A 17,667-nucleotide genomic window follows, 5' to 3' on the forward strand; every position below is an offset into this window, starting at 1 on the left:
TTTAAGGACATTACATCAAAGTTGGATCAGCCTGTAGTGTGTTTTTCCACTTTAATTTTGAGTGTGACTCCAAATCCAGACCTTTTTTTAATTTTTGTGTGATTTTGTTGTCAGCACATTCAACTATGTAAAGAACAAAGTATTTCAGAAGAATATTTAATTAACTCAGATCTAGGATGTGTTATTTTTGTGTTCCCTTTATTTTTTTGAGCAGTGTATATATACAGTACAGACTAAAAGTTTGGACACACCTTCTCATTCAAAGAGTTTTCTTTATTTTCATGACTATGAAGGCATCAAAACTATGAATTAACACATGTGGAATTATATACATAACAAACAAGTGTGAAACAACTGAAAGTATGTCATATTCTAGGTTCTTCAAAGTAGCCACCTTTTGCTTTGATTACTGCTTTGCACACTCTTGGCATTCTCTTGATGAGCTTCAAGAGGTAGTCCCCTGAAATGGTTTTCACTTCACAGGTGTGCCCTGTCAGGTTTAATAAGTGGGATTTCTTGCCTTATAAATGGGGTTGGGACCATCAGTTGCGTTGAGGAGAAGTCAGGTGGATACACAGCTGATAGTCCTACTGAATAGACTGTTAGAATTTGTATTATGGCAAGAAAAAAGCTGCTAAGTAAAGAAAAACGAGTGGCCATCATTACTTTAAGAAATGAAGGTCAGTCAGTCAGCCGAAAATTGGGAAAACTTTGAAAGTAAGGGCTATTTGACCATGAAGGAGAGAGATGGGGTCCTGCGCCAGATGACCTGGCCTCCACAGTCACCAGACCTGAACCCAATCGAGATGGTTTGGGGTGAGCTGGACCGCAGAGTGAAGGCAAAAGGGCCAACAAGTGCTAAGCATCTCTGGGAACTCCTTCAAGACTGTTGGAAGACCATTTCAGGTGACTACCTCTTGAAGCTCATCAAGAGAATGCCAAGAGTGTGCAAAGCAGTAATTAAAACAAAAGGTGGCTACTTTTAAGAACCTAGAATATGACATATTTTCAGTTGTTTCACACTTGTTTGTTAAGTATATAATTCCACATGTGTTAATTCCTAGTTTTGATGCCTTCATAGTCATGAAAATAAAGAAAACTCTTTGAATGAGAAGGTGTGTCCAAACTTTTGGTCTGTACTGTATATATATATAAATGACAGCACTCTCAAACACTTTATTCACCCCTGTGGTTGCAACGTTTTCAGCTAATTCACAGAGCCTTTTTTCAAGCTATGAGCTGAAACGTTGCAACTAGTGTTGAGTGAACTTGTGTTTTAAGTCCAGCATACTAGGTTCAGGTTATTTAAGAATTTTGTAATGTATTCCGCTGCCATAACGGAATTCTAAGATAACCCGAACCTTGTTCACCAAACTTGAAACACAAGTTCGCTCATCCCTAGTTGCGACCACAGTGGTCAATAAAGGGTTTTTCTTTATGTTACAGCTGACACTCTGCACTGCTCTGCCATCCTGAAGGGTAGGAAGGGGTGGGGGAGAGACAGTGCGTGCTCCCGTGTGGACCAAGGAGGAGTTACAGAGAATATGTCAGATGACGTTTTTTCTGTAATTTCACTGTGATCAGCCAGCTGTGCATAGGAAGCACATCAGGCTGAAGAACAAAAACAAAAAAATAAACAAACAGAACCAATTGGAGAAATGATTTTCCCCACAAAATAAAAAAATGAGTGTAATTTTTTATTTTTTTTTACAAATGTGTCCATAGCCTTTAAAGCACAATATAGAAAAAGAAAAAACCCTGGACCTGGTGAAGCCTTCTTGTGGAAATCACCTGCTGTTCAAGTACCGTAAGTGTCTATTATTGCTATTTAGTGCATGAGAATGGTAAAAAGTTGTTTCCTTTGTCTAATGTACTTGGAAACACTAACTTTGTGGAATCCAAAGGATTTGGCAGTGCTGGATGTATGCTAACGTCTAAAGCTGGTGAATAATCTCGGCGCAGCTTCTGGACTGCTACAGTATAAGAAGGAGGAAAAAGCAAAATGTGAGTTCTAAAATAAATAGAAAAGTGTAAAACAGATCTCCAAGATGACGGGAAGAGAAAAGACAGAAAATAGAGTTACTCAGGGCCAATAAATTACAAATACTATCCCAGTCCAAATGAGTCAGCCAATTGAAAAATCCAAATAACAAAGTAACATCCAAAATTTGCATCCAGTCACTGAGGGTCATAGTACATAAAACTTAAAGTTTGATTAACCTTTTCAGCCCCGGCAATTTTTGTTTTGATTTTTCTGTTCACACGAGGGCTAATTTTTTGCTGGACAAGTTGTACTTTCTAATGCCACCATTTAATATATCATTCAATGTAGTGGAAAGCTGTTCCGCCATGGTTTTACGGGTTTCGTTTTTATGGCGTTCCCTATGTGGTAAAACTGAAGTCAGTATGATTACCGAGATACCACATTATTATAATTTATCTTATGTTTTAACAAATAAAAACTTCGGAAAATGTATTATTTTCTTTTCATTTCCATATACTGACTCCCATAACTTTAACATATTTATGTATCCGGAACTGTGTGAGAGCTCATTTTTTGCAGGGTGATCTGTACTTTTTAGTGATACTATTTTGGTGTGTATAAGAGTTATATAAAAAATTTTGGAGGAGAGATGAAGTGACGATAAATGGCTTATCGGCCATTTCGATTTTTTCCATCCCTGCATTTACTGTATGGAATAAATACAGTTTTGATGGGGCGTCTTGGTATTTGGCAGTGCAAATAATCTTTATTTTTTGTTTATTTTTAGATTTATTTTGGAGAAAGGGTGATTTAAATTTAGATTTTTTTTATATTTTTGACAGCTTTTAAAAAAAACTTTTTTAAAGCCTCCTATGGGGCCTGAAAATGCAGTCTATACATTGCTTCTCCCATACACTACTGTGATTTAATACTGTAGTGTATGGGAAATTCAGAATATTCTTAGGGAGCACTGCCACCTGCAGGCATCCATAAGAATATACCTGGTACACACTCAGATTGGGTCACTGTCACTAGTGGGGTACCTCAGGGGTCAGTATTGGGACCTATTCTCTTCAATATATTTATTAATGATTTTGTAGAAGGCTTGCATAGTAAAGTATCAATTTTCGCAGATGACACTAAACTATGTAAAGTAATTAACACTGAAGAGGACAGTATACTACTACAGAGGGATCTGGATAGATTGGAGGCTTGGGCAGATAAGTGGCAGATGAGGTTTAACACTGACAAATGTAAAGTTATGCACATTGGAAGGAATAATGCAAGTCACCCGTACATACTAAATGGTAAAACACTCGGTAACACTGACATGGAAAAGGATCTAGGAATTTTAATAAACAGCAAACTATGCTGCAAAAACCAGTGTCAGGCAGCTGCTGCCAAGGCCAATAAGATAATGGGTTGCATCAAAAGGGGCATAGATGCCCGTGATAAGAACATAGTCCCACCACTTTACAAATCGCTAGTCAGACCACACATAGAGTACTGTGTACAGTTCTGGGCTCCTGTGAACAAGACAGACATAGCAGAGCTGGAGAGGGTCCAGAGGAGGGCAACTAAAGTAATAACTGGAATGGGGCAACTACAGTACCCTAAAAGTTTATCAAAATTAGGGTTATTCACTTTAGAAAAAAGACGACTGAGGGGAGATCTAATTAATATGTATAAATATATCAGGGGTCAGTACAGAGATCTATCCCATCATCTATTAATCCCCAGGACTGTGACTGTGACGAGGGGACATCCTCTGTGTCTGGAGGAAAGAAGGTTTGTACACAAACATAGAAGAGGATTCTTTACGGTAAGAGCAGTGAGACTATGGAACTCTCTGCCTGAGGAGGTGGTGATGGTGAGTACAGTCGTGGCCAAAAGTTTTGAGAATTATATAAATATTGGAAAAGTTGCTGCTTAAGTTTTTATAATAGCAATTTGCATATACTCCAGAATGTTATGAAGAGTGATCAGATGAATTGCATAGTCCTTCTTTGCCATGAAAATTAACTTAATCCCAAAAAAAAACTTTCCACTGCATTTCATTGCTGTCATTAAAGGACCTGCTGAGATCATTTCAGTAATCGTCTTGTTAACTCAGGTGAGAATGTTGACGAGCACAAGGCTGTAGATCATTATGTCAGGCTGATTGGGTTAAAATGGCAGACTTGACATGTTAAAAGGAGGGTGATGCTTGAAATCATTGTTCTTCCATTGTTAATCATGGTGACCTGCAAAGAAACGCATGCAGCCATCATTGCGTTGCATAAAAATGGCTTCACAGGCAAGGATATTGTGGCTTCTAAGTTTGCACCTCAATCAACAATTTATAGGATCATCAGGAACTTCAAGGAAAGAGGTTAAATTCTTGTTAAGAAGGCTTCAGGGCGTCCAAGAAAGTCCAGCAAGCTCCAGGATCGTCTCCTAAAGAGGATTCAGCTGCAGAATCGGAGTGCCACCAGTGCAGAGCTTGCTCAGGAATGGCAGCAGGCAGGTGTGAGCGCATCTGCACGCACAGTGAGGCGAAGACTTTTGGAAGATGGCCTGGTGTCAAGAAGGCCAGCAAAGAAGCCACTTCTCTCCAAAAAAAACATCAGGGACAGATTGATCTTCTGCAGAAAGTATGGTGAATGGACTGCTGAGGACTGGGGCAAAGTCATATTCTCCGATGAAGCCTCTTTCCGATTGTTTGGGGCATCTGGAAAAAGGCTTGTCCGGAGAAGAAAAGGTGAGCGCTACCATCAGTCCTGTGTCATGCCAACAGTAAAGCATCCTGAGACCATTCATATGTGGGGTTGCTTCTTATCCAAGGGAGTGGGCTCACTCACAATTTTGCCCAAAAACACAGCCATGAATAAAGAATGGTACCAAAACACCCTCCAACAGCAACTTCTTCCAACAATCCAACAACAGTTTGGTGAAGAACAATGCATTTTCCAGCACGATGGAGCACCGTGCCATAAGGCAAAAGTGATAACTAAGTGGCTCGGGGACCAAAACGTTGAAATTTTGGGTCCATGGACTGGAAACTCCTCAGATCTTAATCCCATTGAGAACTTGTGGTCAATCCTCATGAGGCGGGTGGACAAACAAAAACCCACTAATTCTGACAAACTCCAAGAAGTGATTATGAAAGAATGGGTTGCTATCAGTCAGGAATTGGCCCAGAAGTTGATTGAGAGCATGCCCAGTCGAATTGCAGAGGTCCTGAAAAAGAAGGGCCAACACTGCAAATACTGACTCTTTGCATAAATGTCATGTAATTGTCGATAAAAGCCTTTGAAACGTATGAAGTGCGTGTAATTATATTTCACTACATCATAGGGGTGGGCGATATGGCCTAAAATTTATATTGCGATATAATTTTAAGCATGTGCGATATGCAATATATATTGCGATATATTGTTTTCTATATTGGGGGGGGGTGTTTAAACTTTTTTTTTTTTTTTACTTTTTATTTAATAACTATTAGCCTCCTTAAGGGCTAGAACCCTTGTCATATTCACCCTAATAGAGCTCTATTAGGGTGAATAGGACTTTACACTCTCCCTGCTGCCCTGTGCTTTGTGCACACAACAGCAGGGAGCTGACCATGGCAGCCAGACTCTCATGTACCCCCCAGCCTCTGATCTGCTCCCCCCCAGCCTCTGATCTGCTCCCCCCCAGCCTCTGATCTGCTCCCCCCAGCCTCTGACCTGCTCCCCCCCAGCCTCTGATCTGCTCCTCCCCAGCCTCGGATCTGCTCCCCCCCAGCCTCAGATCTGCTCCCCCCCAGCCTCTGATCTGCTCCCCCCCAGCCTCTGATCTGCTCCCCCCCAACCTCTGATCTGCTCCCCCCCAACCTCTTATCTGCTCCCCCCCCAGCCTCTTATCTGCCCCCCCCAGCCTCTTATCTGCCCCCCTATGGTAACTCAAACCCACCCACCCTCCCTCCCCAGTATTAATCATTGGTGGCAGTGGCCACAGGGTCCCCCTCCTCCCCCCATCATTGGTGGCAGTGGGCAGTTCCGATCGGAGTCCCAGCAGTGTAATGCTGGGGCTCCGATCAGTTACCATGGCAGCCAGGACGCGACTGAAGTCCTGGCTGCGATGGTATGTTAGTGAGCAGCATTATACTCACGTGAGCTGTGGCCGCCGGGCGCTCCTTCTCATAGGTCTGTGCGGCGCATTGCTAATGCTATAAGCCTTAGCAATGCGCCGCACAGACAGAAGAAGGAGCGACCGGCGGCCACGGCGCACGTGAGTATAATGCTGCTCACTAACATACCATCGCAGCCAGGACTTCAGTAGCGTGACTCCTGGCTGCCATGGTAACCGATCGGAGTCCCAGCATTACACTGCTGGGACTCCGATCGGAACTGCCCACTGCCACCAATGATGGGGGGAGGAGGGGGACCCTGTGGGATATGGCCGGCACATTCATTGGCCACAGTCCCTCCTCTCCTCCGCCTACTCTGTCCTCATTGGTGTTCAGCGGCAGCCGCGCACAGTGGGGAGGGAGGGACTCTCTCCTTCTCCCTCCTTCTCCCTCCACTCTGTGCCGCCGGCGGGCTCGGGAGAAAATGGTGCGCACAGAGAGCGCGATCATATTGCGGTCCGGCGATATAGGCGATATGGCGAAAATCCATATCGTGGCCCAAATTTATATCGCATATCGCCTATATCGCCTATACCGCCCACCCCTACTACATCACAGAAACAACTGAAACAAAGATCTAAAAGCAGTTTAGCAGCAAACTTTGTGAAAACTAATATTTGTGTCATTCTCAAAACTTTTGGCCACGACTGTACAATAAAGGAATTCAAGAGGCCTCACAGTTTTTTTTTTGCCTTCCTCCTTGCAGGATGACAGGCCGAACTGGATAGACAATTGTCTTTTTTCGGCCTTATGTACTGTTACCATGTCCTAGGCCTGGTAGCCTCCAGCAGGCTCTAGCCTACCACCAATGAATGGGTTCTGATGAATGCCACTTCCGATGCCATGGTCACAGTTGACTACAGCATCTGAGGAGCTAAATGTTTGTGATCATTGATGAGATGAGTGAATTGAATCCACCAAAGTGGAATTCGATCCAAATTTCACGATAAATTTCCTCATGCTTCGTGGTTGCGAATCGATTTAACCTGAAATAGTGTAAAAAAATGTAATAAAATCATATTTACCTCCTCCATTTGCTCGTAATGGGCCGGCCGCCACCATCTTGATCGGAGATTTCGCGCCAGATCTTCAAGCAAGACGACGGCGGCCGGCCCATCGTGAGCAAATGTAGGCGGTAAGTTTGATTTGATTTTTTAATGTTAATTTTACATAGTTTTTACATCATGTATGAATGCTGCATCTGAGGGGTACAATGATGGGGAGCTGCACTATATAATTTGTCATGAAGCAGATTTTTTGTAAAATTCGGCAAAGCAGCCGAATCGAATTTTCTAAAACTTCACTCATCTCTAATTGTTATCATTGATTGCAGACATTAGCTCCTGGTGTCTGCTGTGGGAAACAGCAGAAACTTGGTGGCTTTGGCACCCAGTCTGCTCTGGGTCGGACGCCATCTATAAAGTGCCGACATCCGCTGTACATGTAAGGTGAATCGGGTAAAGAGGTTAATATGTCATAGAAATAAAGAAACATAATAAGCCTGAAATCATCTGCTTGGCATGAGGGGATCTTGTAAGTAGCTCCTGTCACAGGGGGATGAGTCATGTGACACTGGCCTCGTCACATGACTCCTTCTCTCCCCTATTTAACAGGCAGCCTGCTGGCCACAGGTTGCCTGTGATTAGGGTCCTATACCTTGTGAATTTTCCCTTTGAAATTTGGCTAGGTATTCGTATTTCAGCTTGTTATTTGACTTCGCCTCTTGCGTGCTCCTTTTGTACTGTTGCTTCTCCTGGTATTTGACCTCTGCTTGACTTTGACTTGTCCTCGCCTGCTCCTGTCCTACTTGCTTTTCCTGGCATTTACTCTTGGTTTGTACATTGACGCTGCTTCTGCTTGTTCCCTGGTACCGCCCTGACCTCCTGGTTTTGACCTTGCTAGTTTGACCTCTCTTTGTTTGTCTGTTTTGTTTGTCTCTCCGCACTTACGCAGGTTAGGGATCGCCGCCCAGTTGCGCTCCGTTGCCTAGGATGGTTAAGTGCAAGTAGGCAGGGACAGAGGTGTGGGTGGAGTCACGTTGCACCTTCCCCATCCACTTCTCGTGACAGCTCCATTGTGGGCCTGTCAATCACTGCCATCTTTTACTGTACTGGTTTTTGCATTGTGCCCGGGGCATATCTTTTGAACTGATATATTGAACTAATTTTTTCTCTACTATGAAGTCCCGTGATGAACCTGCAGTCGGGGGAAACACATCAGCACAGTATAGGAATTTTGCCGGGTGCATTAAAGTGAGGTTCTAATGCAGGGTTGCTCCTTCTGGGGCTGTTGCCCTGTTATGCTATGAGGCATTCTATGGTACAGTGTAGAGAAATTAGTTTTATATATACATATATATATATATATATATATATATATATAATAGAGCAAAAGAAGGCAGCACTCCAGATGATAATGAAAAAGTGGACGGTTTATTCACTCATCAGCAACGCTTCAGCTCTCTCTATGGAGCCTTTTTCCAGCTGGAAAAAGGCTCCATAGAGAGAGCTGAAACGTTGCTGATGAGTGAATAAACCGTCCACTTTTTCATTATCATCTGGAGTGCTGCCTTCTTTTGCTCTATTATCCATACTTGGGATCTTGGTCGCAGGTCTCTCAGGAGGATATTTTAGCACCCGTACGTTTTTTGTGTGCTGCTTCTTTCCTTTCTGCCTTATATATATATATATACAGTACAGACCAAAAGTTTGGACACACCTTCTCATTTAAAGAGTTTTCTTTATTTTCATGACTATGAAAATTGTAGATTCACACTGAAGGCATCAAAACTATGAATTCACACATGTGAAATTATATACATAACAAACAAGTGTGAAACAACTGAAAATATGTCACATTCTAGGTTCTTCAAAGTAGCCACCTTTTGCTTTGATTACTGCTTTTCACACTCTTGGCATTCTCTTGACGAGCTTCAAGAGGTAGTCCCCTGAAATGGTTTTCACTTAACAGGTGTGCCCTGTCAGGTTTAATAAGTGGGATTTCTTGCCTTATAAATGGGGTTGGGACCATCAGTGGTGTTGAGGAGAAGTCAGGTGGATACACAGCTGATAGTCCTACTGAATAGACTGTTACAATTTGTATTATGGCAAGAAAAAAGCAGCTAAGTAAAGAAAAACGAGTGGCCATCATTACTTTAAGAAATGAAGGTCAGTCAGTCAGCCGAAAAATTGGGAAATCTTTGAAAGTAAGGGCTATTTGACCATGAAGGAGAGTGATGGGGTGCTGCGCCAGATGACCTGGCCTCCACAGTCACCGGACCTGAACCCAATCGAGATGGTTTGGGGTGAGCTGGACCGCAGAGTGAAGGCAAAAGGGCCAACAAGTGCTAAGCATCTCTGGGAACTCCTCCAAGACTGTTGGAAGACCATTTCAGGGGACTACCTCTTGAAGCTCATCAAGAGAATGCCAAGAGTGTGCAAAGCAGTAATCAAAGCAAAAGGTGGCTACTTTGAAGAACCTAGAATGTAGAATGTGCTCTGTTTTACGGGTGCCTTAAATTACTGAAGAACAACTGTATCTTAAGTCAGTATTGGATTTATTTACAAATAGGGATATACCTACATTCTAAATATAATTAAGGGATGGGAGAGGGGGTTGGAGGGGGTCAGCATCCTTGAGCTAGCTACACCATTCTCTCTCTCAGTCACACATGCCATGGGCTTTTCTCTGTACTCAGAACACTCCTCTCCAGCAGGTCTCAGCGAATCACATTCTTCATTGTAGAGTTCAGGAAGACTTGTCTTGTCCCAGAGGTCACCATTGTTCCTATTTGTAAGCTAGGTTATTGCAGGTAATTACACAGGAAGAAAGTTATATCATATACCCCTGCCATATCCCAGCATGTATGTCCTTGCTGACACAGGTGTGGGCAGTAAATACCAGCAGGGGGTCGGGCTTTCCCCAGGATGCGACAGTCCTGGCAGATCTTCCTTTCATCAGTGTCCTGCCCCAAGAACCCTTTGATGGTCCTCATTTGCATATCAAGCAGACCAGGGCGGATTCAGTTCCAGATATCAAGGAACATCTTTGCATCAACGCTGTATCATAGATGTCAATTTTATCGGTTCCAACATTCCCTGGTCTTGTGCCTATTGGCACACACAATCAAAAAATAAACCACAGAAACTTGATATCTGCATTACTCCAGTCCTGCGAACTTTCCGGCATTGCGGCCTTTCTTCGGAAACAGTTTCTTCGTCAACATGGGCAGGCATAGACAGAACAGGAACCCATTCATTTAACAGTCACACACTATTCATTATGGATATTAATAAATAAATAACAAGTCACCAATATCCCTCATGATAATCACAGGAAAATCTACATATCCTACATTGATATCACATACAGTATATAACATTACACCATGCTAATTGACTCGATCCGTTAATCAGATTGTCATTTAACTACCAACTAGTCTTGCTTGTCAGCTGCCTTATATAACTGGAATATGGGCAAGCCCACTTTAGCAATATGTGACAGTCTGTGCATTGCAAAGGTCCAATCCAGCTGAATTCTACTTCTCACAAGATCTCATACAATAACAATTAAAAATCAAAAGATACATGATAGATGTATATATGTCTAATACAGGTGATTCTAATGTACGTTGTGCTCTATGTTGGTTATTACGCATAAAGTGAAACCTTGGACTTTTACCCATAATGCCGTACTCTGCATGATTTTAAACTAGACATGTGAAAATTCAGGGCTCATTCATGATAATCGAGTACACCATTTGAGTAAATTAATCACCAACCACATGCTACAAATGTCTGTCATACACATTAACAATTTCCAGAAGGCTGGAATAATTTTTCTTGTTGGTCATTCTGCCTTCTTACCCCTGTATAATAGGTGCTGCAAGAGACCTATTATCTGGCTATTCAAGAAGATTGAATAGACATGGCCATATCAGACTACGGACAATCAGTTTTTAGAACTTCAGTATGGCTTATATATTGATAGGAACTTCTGCTTCCTTCATTTTCCACTCACTGATTTAATGGTGCAAGTAAGAGGAAACAAGAAAACAAAAAAAATCTCAGCAATATGTTGAATTTATGCAAAACAACCACATGTGTTCTTCTATTGTCCATGGCAGGCCTTCCCCCATGCAGACTTCTAGCTGATGTCTGTGCGCATTTAAATGGGGCACTGTCATCTTGATTCAAATAATGCCACACCTCGCAAAAAATACCAGTCACTCTTTTTTTGTTAAGCAGTGTCTAAGATCTATCAATAACTATGTACAAGATGAACGCTACGAATGTAGTCCAATTGCCACCACAATATTGGGCTGCTGCTATTCCTCCAGGGTCCCAAATTTGGATATGTAATTTCGCCTCATTATGGATCCTGGAAATAAAAATCAAGAGCAGTATCATTATTCTTAGTAGTCAATACCTTTCTACACCTACATGTAACCTCATTAATATGCCTAGGGGCGGTAATCTAACTCCATCCTAGCTGGGGGGCATTTGTAAACCACACAAAAACAAAATAAAAACAAACAAAAAAAACATGGCTTCTTAGTGTAACTATAATTCTTTCAAACACATTCCCCCATTTGGTACCATACTACACTGGTACCATACTAACTAGAACATGACCAATCTGGTGAACAACTTTGAAGTTTAGTGCCTACCCAAGAAGTAGGTCTGTATATAAAAAAAAATAAAAAATACAACAACTTGTTAATTTAAAAATATTAACAAGGAAAACAAATGCAAAGGTAGAAAAGAAAAAAAAAAAATCACATAAAACAAGAAAAAAAATATTCTGCTGGCCTTTAACACATCACTCACAGACAGACACATACTAACACCATCTCCCAACTCAACTTTTGTTCTGGTGTGTGAAAAAAGACATCTTCCTGTGAGGTCCATTGAAAGAGCAAATGCTATTTACACCTAAAACACAAAAAGTCATGGGGGGGTGGGGAGACAAAAAATACATTCACATCACAAAGGTACAGTATACATGACTGTTTTAACCAACAAATGCCTGACTGTTATTTAATTGTTTGCAAACAATTACTAATTATTGAGCTCATGATACCACGTGGTGACTATGAAGACCTTTTTAAATTGATCTAATTCTAGACTAAATGTAGCCAGTACCACTCCACCTAAACCCTGTGAACAAAACAAAAAAACATTAGTGTTTAGCCAGCTTGACTAAGCTGCCTTTAGTGGCTCCTGAAAAAGAAACACAAAGACAATTATTACACACAATTATTATTACAGTCAAATCCTTATTCTCTAAGCCTTGTCCTGTTATCTGTATGGCTAGAATATAAGTCCCATATTCTTCCTAAACTAAGCAGGCATTGCTCACAAAGTTTGCCATATTTTTTATGAAAAATGGTAATGCTATTTGGGACCAACTGCATACCAGCCAAAATGGAAGATTAGCCCAGGGTGCAAACATTGGTATGCTCGTCCCCCATGGCTGTTGGCTATTCGGATGGTGGGGGCCATTGTTATCTGTAATCTCCTCCTTTTGCCCCTCAGCATTTCCTGACTCCCCAAGGCTGTTATCCATTACATCAGGCTCCTGTGGTATGCTTTCCTTGCCCTGGGTGGATATACTTTTATCATCCGGTATCAGGCTGAAAATATCGGGGGTTCTACAAAATCTCTGAATGTGCCCTGGTCTGTGACATTTGTAACACCTGATGAATTTCTTCCTTCTTGTACCTCTGTTCACTACTGATATATCTGCATCTGATCTATGACCATCACTGGATTCTTCACACCAGTCTCTAAGTATATTGATAAAGCTCTGGTATGAATTGGCATTTCTGAGGGCAATCCTATTAGGATAGTTCACATAACATATATTGGCCATTGAGTATATGAAGCCTGAATCATCAGCAGACATATCAGGACAGTTATACACACTTCTGTACAGTGAAAGATATTGGTTACAGAACAATATAGGGTCATCTCCTCTTCTAAATCTCATTCTTTGTAGCGCATTTATCCCTCTATCATCACGACTCTTTAACACACGCTGCAGTTCTTTCATCCTTCCCTCTGCATCTAAGTTGTCATTTTCATATGCAGATACCTGGGCTGCTAGAGGTGCTGGTACCCAAGCCCTTAGAAGAGAGCATGCATCTTTATCACTCAAAGTGTATTTCTGTACAATAGCCTCAAATTTATTAGACAGGCACACGGGTGACTCCAGTGTATTAAACTCACCCAGAATCTGGCACAATGTAAGTTTTTCATTAATTGTGAGTACACTAGTGCCCTCCCCTAAATATCCAGGAGCATTTGCTATTGCCACCTCATTGGATGTATTCACATCAGTGACAATACAGATATTGGCTGATGGACACTTTTTCTTCCGTTCATTGAGGGATAATATCCATTGCTCCTTTCTAAGTAGCTGTGAGTTTGCATCTTCCAATTTCCTCTCCAAAGACATTACCAATTCCTCCATATGAGATAATTTTAGTTGCAATGAACCAACAAGTCTACTCTTCATATCAAAGTTTGCATTGCATTGTTCCAATTGTTCTTGCAGCTCACAATTTCTTTCGGATAAATTGCACACAGTAGCCCTCAAGTCATCCATTTCAACACTGGAGGCAGTTGCAATGCTACTAAGATTATCTCCAATTTTCTCTATCTGCTCTCCAAGATGACTCCTTTCTGCTCTCCATTGCTCCCCCATTTGCTCAGAAATTTCTGTGATTCTGAGCAATACCGCAATTTCGTTAGCCAATTTCTGTTTGTTACCTTTCTTTGTAAGTTGTCTACTCTGCAGCTTGTCATTATGTTGCTGACACTGAGACAACAACGCATTAACTTGACTCTTAAGAGGTTCATCTGCACATGAATGATATTTGGCAGAGGCATATTTCTTAACATAACTATAGGCCAGTTCCATTTCACCAATGTACACAACACAAGATACAACTATTAAAATACAAGCTATTGTACTGCCAATACACACTCACAAGTGAACAAGACAAAGAACCAAACTTTTCAGTGTTCCCACAATGTCTTTACATACATGCACACACTTAGTCTGAACTCAAGTCAAGATTCCAAACAAGCACAAATTGTTCCTCTACAGAGAATCCACACTTTCCTCTGCTTTAACGCTCATTAACATACAGCATTCAATACTTTTTCCACTATTACAACTCCACATACACTCAAGGACAACAAACAATTAGAACTTTTGCATATCCAATGAATAACTCACCACACTTTCAATCCTTCTACGAAGTCCAAGATCCAGCTGACTTCACCACGGAATCTGTGCAAAAGGTCTGGTCTGTTCTTTCAGCAATTTGAATTAGAGCAATTCCGTCTTATAGGTTCTATGTGGATTTAGGAATTTCCACACACTTTCTGGGGTGCCAAATGTAGAATGTGCTCTGTTTTACGGGTGCCTTAAATTACTGAAGAACAACTGTATCTTAAGTCAGTATTGGATTTATTTACAAATAGGGATATACCTACATTCTAAATATAATTAAGGGATGGGAGAGGGGGTTGGAGGGGGTCAGCATCCTTGAGCTAGCTACACCATTCTCTCTCTCAGTCACACATGCCATGGGCTTTTCTCTGTACTCAGAACACTCCTCTCCAGCAGGTCTCAGCGAATCACATTCTTCATTGTAGAGTTCAGGAAGACTTGTCTTGTCCCAGAGGTCACCATTGTTCCTATTTGTAAGCTAGGTTATTGCAGGTAATTACACAGGAAGAAAGTTATATCATATACCCCTGCCATATCCCAGCATGTATGTCCTTGCTGACACAGGTGTGGGCAGTAAATACCAGCAGGGGGTCGGGCTTTCCCCAGGATGCGACAGTCCTGGCAGATCTTCCTTTCATCAGTGTCCTGCCCCAAGAACCCTTTGATGGTCCTCATTTGCATATCAAGCAGACCAGGGCGGATTCAGTTCCAGATATCAAGGAACATCTTTGCATCAACGCTGTATCATAGATGTCAATTTTATCGGTTCCAACATAGAATATGACATATTTTCAGTTGTTTCACACTTGTTTGTTATGTATATAATTCCACATGTGTTAATTCATAGTTTTGATGCCTTCATAGTGATGAAAATAAAGAAAACTCTTTGAATGAGAAGGTGTGTCCAAACTTTTGGTCTGTACTGTATATATATATATATATATATATACACTCACCTAAAGAATTATTAGGAACACCTGTTCTATTTCTCATTAATACAATTATCTAGTCAACCAATCACATGGCAGTTGCTTCAATACATTTAGGGGGGTGGTCCTGGTCAAGACAATCTCCTGAACTCCAAACTGGATGTCAAAATGGGGAAAAAAAGGTGATTTAAGCAATTTTGAGCGTGGCATGGTTGTTGGTGCCAGACGGGCCGGTCTGAGTATTTCACAATCTGCTCAGTTACTGGGATTTTCACGCACAACCATTTCTATGGTTTACAAAGAATGGTGTGAAAAGGGAAAAACATCCAGTATGCGGCAGTCCTGTGGGCAAAAATGCCTTGTGGATGCTAGGGGTCAGAGGAGAATGGGCCGACTGATTCAAGCTGATAGAAGAGCAACGTTGACTGAAATAACCACTCGTAACAACCGAGGTATGCAGCAAAGCATTTGTGAAGCCACAACACGCACAACCTTGAGGCGGATGGGCTACAACAGCAGAAGACCCCACCGGGTACCACTCATCTCCACTACAAATAGGAAAAAGAGGCTACAATTTGCACAAGCTCACCAAAATTGGACTGTTGAAGACTGGAAAAATGTTGCCTGGTCTGATGAGTCTCGATTTCTTTTGAGACATTCAAATGGTAGAGTCCGAATTTGGCGTAAACAGAATGAGGACATGTATCCATCCTCTGATGGCTACTTCCAGCAGGATAATGCACCATGTTACAAAGCTCGAATCATTTCAAATTGGTTTCTTGAACATGACAATGAGTTCACTGTGCTAAAATGGCCCCCAGAGTCACCAGATCTCAACCCAATAGAGCATCTTTGGGATGTGGTGGAATGGGAGCTTCGTGCCCTGGATGTGCATCCCTCAAATCTCCATCAACTGCAAGATGCTATCCTATCAATATGGGCCAACATTTCTAAAGAATGCTATCAGCACCTTGTTGAATCAATGCCACGTAGAATTAAGGCAGTTCTGAAGGCAAAAGGGGGTCCAACACCGTATTAGTATGATGTTCCTAATAATTCTTTAGGTGAGTGTATATATCTAAAGTACTAACTGCAATCACATTTACAAAGGTTTAACTTCGTCTTTGATGAACCAGTGTGTCTGCTATACAAACTTTCCCTAAAATTCTTTGATTTTGTAAAAGCATAATTTATAGAAATGATCTCATATATTCAGTCAATTCCATGCTGTTACAGACAGGTAAGGTAATGGTGGAAGTGTATGAGAGAATTGGTGGATTTATAGTCCCATTATGTAAAAGCATAGACTCCCCTTTGGCTCATCAAATGTAAATGTCCACTTTAAACTAATGTATTTTATGTAGAACTCCATATGGGTGTAGCACTAACATTTCCACTAATCCACTACAGTGTATGCAGAATGCACTTTTGGAAGTTATTGTCCGCATGCAATAGTGTTCGTAGAGGATGAGGGGCAAAGATATAAAACAGAATGCTTTCAGATGCTTCTTGACACCATCACACTCCTATCCACCCATGACAATAGGTCCTGTCAACCCTATCATATACATATGATTCAGATACATTTCCACTTTGTGCACCAACATTGCACCACCAGTAAAGCCACATTCATATGCAGGTTCTCACCTCCAATTAAATGGGAACAATATCAAACTGGAATGGGGTCTCAATGCAGCTTTCTCCATGATATGTTCTCAAATAAGCATAACTACACATATATGCACTAGTGTCACAAATAGCCAATGAGGTGTTACCTTGGTTTAAGTCCAGATTCCCAAAACTGTATTAATGCCGAATTGAGTGTCAGCCTGTGTGTTATGACAAAGGGTGCTCTGTGCACTTGAAAAACATCAATTGGTTCCTTGTACCTCTGCCTGTGATATCTTACCTTGGAAATTTATGAAGATTTGATAAAGATCTGTGAATTTTATCCTTGCTGAGCATCTTCTAACTTTGCTAACCTATGTGCCTCCTACTTCCCATCCAATATGTATATATTGACATTGATAATAAATTAAAACCATGTTTTCAGTTTTATATAAAAAAAAAAGAATCTTTAATGGTGGGAATTTTAGCATATTATGAGAGAGAATCTGGCCTTTAGGCCATCAAACTTTGCATCGTTGACCTGTGTGTTCTCTTCTCCACATTAAATAAAACCCTTATGAATCCTCATTTTCTATTTTGAAATATATCTGGGCAACAGTAACCAATAAAGATTGAAAATGTAATATGTATTTCTAAAATGAGGCCCTAGTTGGTTCCCTCTCTCTATGAGTCTATAAAATGTACTTTTAGAAATATATTGAAGTCCAATTTTCTTCATCCTAGTGCTCATTAGC

At 41.3% G+C, this 17,667-nt stretch overlaps 1 protein-coding gene across 1 annotated transcript; it reads right to left on the reverse strand.

Annotated features, from left to right (window-relative positions):
* Window positions 1-12,399: 12,399 nt before the first annotated feature.
* LOC120978066 (posterior protein-like) lies at window positions 12,400-14,057 on the reverse strand. The gene has a single exon (XM_040406302.1). The coding sequence runs from the start codon at window positions 14,055-14,057 to the stop codon at window positions 12,471-12,473; it is 1,587 nt and encodes a 528-aa protein (XP_040262236.1). The 3' UTR covers window positions 12,400-12,470.
* Window positions 14,058-17,667: the final 3,610 nt, after the last annotated feature.

Source organism: Bufo bufo, chromosome 8 (assembly GCF_905171765.1).
Source record: "Bufo bufo chromosome 8, aBufBuf1.1, whole genome shotgun sequence".
NCBI lineage: Eukaryota > Metazoa > Chordata > Amphibia > Anura > Bufonidae > Bufo > Bufo bufo.